At 30.7% G+C, this 5,334-nt stretch overlaps 2 protein-coding genes across 2 annotated transcripts; one reads left to right on the forward strand and one right to left on the reverse strand.

Moving 5' to 3' along the window:
• The first annotated feature begins 129 nt into the window (after nt 1–129).
• Nucleotides 130–663, forward strand: LOC123688822 (60S ribosomal protein L30-like). The gene has a single exon (XM_045627548.1). The coding sequence runs from the start codon at nt 280–282 to the stop codon at nt 625–627; it is 348 nt and encodes a 115-aa protein (XP_045483504.1). The 5' UTR covers nt 130–279; the 3' UTR covers nt 628–663.
• Nucleotides 664–809: 146 nt separating this feature from the next.
• On the reverse strand, nt 810–5,199 carry LOC123688818 (DNA helicase MCM9-like). Its single transcript, XM_045627542.1, has 8 exons — nt 4,942–5,199; nt 4,376–4,786; nt 3,727–4,320; nt 3,432–3,648; nt 3,073–3,312; nt 2,863–3,009; nt 1,524–1,787; nt 810–1,466 (listed from the first exon to the last, which is right to left on the reverse strand). Exons 2-8 carry the CDS (start codon nt 4,468–4,470, stop codon nt 855–857), a joined length of 2,169 nt encoding a protein of 722 aa, XP_045483498.1. The 5' UTR covers nt 4,471–4,786; nt 4,942–5,199; the 3' UTR covers nt 810–854.
• Between the last annotated feature and the right edge of the window lie 135 nt (nt 5,200–5,334).

Raw genomic sequence — 5,334 nt, forward strand, 5'->3', positions numbered from 1 at the left:
GGAACGAAAAATTTTTCGTGAAGTCAAAACATTGGCCGTCATGTCTTTAAGAAAGCATTATTGGTGGACGAGCGCTCAAAAGCTCAAGGTCAGTGCTTTTCTCCAATTTTTTTAGACAACTTGAAGCTTGGTGTCATATATTTTCTTAGATAGTTATTAATGTTCTAAGTATAGTTCTATGATCTTTATCTTCTCGAGGTTAGGTCTTTTAGCACCACGTTTAACTTACTGTAGTGTTAGTAAACAGTAATTTTTCTATTTTACTCAAACCAATATAAGATGGGTGCCACCAAGAAACAGAAAAAGGCTATTGAAAGTATCAACAGTAGACTGGCCCTTGTAATGAAATCCGGCAAATACTGCTTGGGTTATAAGCAGACTTTGAAGACACTGAGACAGGGAAAAGCAAAACTTATCATCATTAGCAATAATACACCACCCCTAAGGAAAGGTGAAATTGAATATTATGCAATGTTAGCGAAGACTGGAGTACATCATTACACTGGAAATAATGTTGAATTAGGAACTGCCTGTGGTAAATATTTCAGAGTGTGCACATTGTCAATAACCGATGCAGGAGATTCTGATATTATAAAATCTTTGCCAACAGGAGATGGAACCCAATAAATTTGTAATATACTCCAATAAATTTTATATTTATTATTTGAGGTTTTTATTTCTCCTTTTTATAATAAGTGAGATTTATCGCACTTTTGCTTTGAAAAAGTGACATAAATTTAGTATTCTTAATAAAACAACATAAGCATAAACATATATGGTTTCTCATGAGTATTATAAAAATCACCAAATTAAAAGTTCAGATGTATTCTATTACCTCATACACATTTACAAAACTAGATGTTTAAATCTAAATTATCAATGGAATTATCATCTTGAAATATACTTCTTTCCATTTCAGAATTGTGAAGAGTTTCTTTGTCTTCTTCATGTTTATTGTCATCTCTTTCAATAATATTGCTATCTCTATTAGAAGTTGGTTCTTTGTTTTTCATACTCTGAAAATATCTCGATTTGGTTGTTATTTCATTCCCACAGTTCAATGAATCAATTTCAGAATGCAAAGAATTAATTTCTTGCTCAAGGATATCGTGAAGATTCAATTTCTCTAGAACATTATTCAATAACTCCACATAACTATTGATTGAATCATCTGGGAAACTGCTGTGAATATTCATATCCAAATTTAATATAGAATCCTCCTGATATCCCATACCTATTTCAACTAGAATCACAGCCATTACTGCATCGATGATTTGAACCGATTCATGAAATAACAACCTAGCATGTCCTTGTGAGAGTCTGACAAGACTATCTAAAAGTCGTACAGTTGTTCTTGATTTGTTTCGAGAGCTTTGTCTTCTTTGGAGTTGATAGTAACTAGCCAATATTCTATTAGCTTCTTCAGTTAGTGGTGGGTGAATTTTTTTGATTATTGTAAAGTAAGCCTGAAAGTTAGTAATCAGAAAAATATGAAATACCTAATTTTGTTTTAGAAAACATACTTGCAACATTTCTAAACTCCATTCTTGACTTTTTGTGAATTTTGAATCGTTGTCCTTTGTTTCAGTCAGTATATAATCAGCCACTAATGAATCCCATTCCTCTTGGACTGTATCCCTTATAAGTAAAATCAAATCGAAGCGACTAAGAAGTGGGGTTGCTAAAGCCAAATTCATACATAAGGGTTGCATGGGATCAATATTTCCTTTTGGATTTGTTGCTGCCAAAATAGAACATCTTGTACTAAGTTTACATACTATACTGGCCTAAAAATATCAAATGTCAGAAATTTGATTTTTAACTGGTTTAATTAGTAGCGTTTTCATTAGATCACATAAAAAATTTATATTTTGGTATTACAAAAATTTTAATTTGAAACGAGTTTCTACATTTCTGACATTATTGTTTCGGTGGTAAAAGGTACCTATATGATCTGAAAATTTAATAGTGTTGAAATCAGCTATGATAGGCAGTGCCATGCCTAGAAAGCTGATCATTCCATTACATTATGTTTCCTTAAAATATAGGGAGCTTTTGAGGTGAATATTTTTTCGATAGAGTAGAACTTATCAGAATAAATCATTTCACCAAAATGTATATGTACGATCAGTATCAAACTTCAAAGTTTGGATTAGGCACTGAGTTTTCTCAGCTTTCCTTAGAACGATCAACTATTGCATGACAGATTTAAATCCCTGAGATTCCTTTCTCTGGGATCATGTGAACAGGTTGGTTTATCGCAAAGAAAATGTTAAAACTGTTGAAGAATTCAGACAATTATTAATGGATGAACTGATTTTATTCTTATTGCTTGTAGTTATGAGAAAGAATGTGAGCACATCAAAGTAAAAGAGATCACTTTGAATAATTTTGATCAATTTTAATAGTGAGTATTTTGAATGCCCATTTTCAAAGATAAGTATTTTTATCTTAGGATGAAACTTGTTACAATAGAAGATTTCAGGAAAAATTGTCCAATAAAAATTACAACAAGATTGTCAATAATTCCCATTCCAAAATCGAAGCTAACACCTCATTTGAAGATCAACATTCTAATTGATCATCTTATTTATTATCATGTTTTTTTTGGTCAATAAACATTATATTATTATTAAGCGCGAGATGAATACATGTTGGTACTCAATTTACATAAAACTAAGGTGATGTTCTGATGAAAATTGAGGTTTTTTTATCAATCATTTTCGTCTCAATTTTTGGTGAATTGTTCATTTTGATGAGTTCTGACATCTTTTTAGGTAAACTAGTCTTTGAAAAGATCTTGTATACATATATTATAGCCTGAAATGAATGAATTTAGTGGAATTAATATCAGCATGTTACCTTCGCTACACTTATTGTTTGTTGTTCCATAGCTTCATGAATGCTTGTTCTATCATGTTCTTTCATAGAATTAAACTCGTCTATGCAGCAAATTCCACCATCAGCTAAGACTAAAGCTCCACCTTCTAATTGCCATTCGCCATCCTCCTATAGTAAAGAAAATTTTGAGGCACACAAGTTGCTTCCATTTAGTTCTCAAGCTCTAGTTACCATCATTGCTGTAACTGTTAAACCAGCAGCAGTTGAGCCCACCCCAGTTGTTAGTACTGATCTGGGAACAACTTTAGATGCAAATCTCAGAAGTTGGGACTTCCCTGTACCTGGATCACCAACAAGTAATAAATGAGGCTCAGATCTGGTTTTTACTCCTGTTGAAGAGTCTTGATTGGCTGCACTACCTCCTGCCAACACTACTGCGATTGCTAATTTTACAATATGAAGACCAAATATCTACAATAATTGATTCATTTATAATCTGCGAATAATTCTGAATATTGTTTTAAGTTGTTAAAACTTTTTTCCATTAATTTCAAACCATACCAAAAAATTAGTTACATAAGAGTTCTAACCTGGGGACAAAATGATTTCAGGATAATGTCTCTACCTAAAATGGGAATATTTTTGTAAGTATCCCAAAACTGACTAAATAATTCTTTAATTTCTGGTGTAACTAAATTTGGTAGACCACACGTATTGTTTATTTGGATATGGTTTGCTTTTATTGCAAGTTCAATATCAAATATTCTTCCTGGTGAAAAAGGGGACCACCTTCTTTTTACAATGCCACTAAAAAAAAAGTTATTCCAATTCAGTTATGTCTCTTGAAGATATAATACAAGAGGTCATTCTCAACAGTGTATTTACCAAATTGTAACATTATCTCCTGGTTTACAAGAATCAACCAAGTCATCCTCTAGACTAACCCACATAGAACTTGGCATAGTACCAAAGCCAAGCTGCGATACTTGTTCTTGTATCTTGATTTCTTGATAATCTTTGCAAAATTGTGATTTGAGTTCATCTGAACTTATTAAATTTGTACTATTACAATTACCATCAGGGTTTAAACATTTTTTGGGAGGGGATATAATGTTTTTCTTCTCATATTCTGCATATGAAATAATTTTATATTTGCATTTAGAACATATATATTCCCTTTTGAATTCTAATAATTTTGTTGCTGATATACGAACAACTGTTCCTGAAACTTGTAAAAATTTATTTGCATCATAATTTTTTGGGAAAAGGTTTCTATGAAGTTCTGGACAAATGGGCAAGCCATATATTCGGCAATGTACATTATTTTTGAATGATGCTTCTGTTCCATTATCAAGTAAATCTGATATTAATATTTTTTGAGCTTTTTGAGCTCCTTCATCCAATTCTCCTAGAAGATTATCAGCTTCTTTCAAAACTTTATTGCCTAGACTAGGATCATTATCGAATAAAACAATAAAGCTAGAAAAACATGAAAATTATCAGTTGAAAAGAAGAAAATAGTTAGAAATATTACTTAATATTAATTGAGAAATGGTGACTGTCGTTTTTACTGTTCAAAATATCGTATAGTTCATTCTTGTGGTATGCTAACAAATATTGATCACACATTTTTATTATGCCTAGATTTTAATTTGTTTCTTCTTCAATCATATTGGTTTAAAAAATTTACCGCCAAATATTTTTCATAGAGATCACACATCATCTAGTGTTAACAAGAAAGTATAATATATATTTTTTTTAATAGAAGGCTTATTAATGAATAACAAATAAAAATAAATTACGATATTATATATGGATTCATTGAATGAATGTTCTATTTTGCATATAAAGTTCAATAATTCAGGAATCATTTTCGAAATTTTCTGTTGTGCATCATTGAATCTCAATCTATGATTTTGGCCCTTCTCAGCTGTCAGTCCTGAAACTGTTGACTTTTGTTGTCAAATCCTCTAAATATTTCAAAACTTATTAATATTAAATATATTACAGTAATATGTGTATGACCTAAAATAATAGTTCCCTTAAGGATTCCATTGACTAAGGTAAGCATCAGTGTATAATAAAATGTCACACACTCACTTAATTTTTTCAGCACCACTCTTGTTATTTTACGGAATTATTATTTAATTTCTTCTACTTTATATATGAATAAGAATTATATGTGGTATATATTATGAAAAGGATTATAAAAAACATCAAACTGGGCACTTGAATAGTCTTATTCACTCATATTTCAATACTATCAAAAGTAGTACTATTAATTGTCAAACTTTCCTTAATAATTTTTCAATTTGTTACCATTGCACATCATTAATTTATTTAGAAATGCTCGTTTAATGCTTTCATGAATCATTTAATGTGTCCGTCATTTTGCTAAACTACATTAGCGAATTCAAATTTGCCGCGTTCTCTATGACTGCGTTTCCTGAGTAACCAAAACATTATTGTTTCCTTTTTAGCGCGAAGGTTTTT

Source organism: Harmonia axyridis, chromosome 1, assembly GCF_914767665.1.
Source record: "Harmonia axyridis chromosome 1, icHarAxyr1.1, whole genome shotgun sequence".
Classification (NCBI taxonomy): domain Eukaryota; kingdom Metazoa; phylum Arthropoda; class Insecta; order Coleoptera; family Coccinellidae; genus Harmonia; species Harmonia axyridis.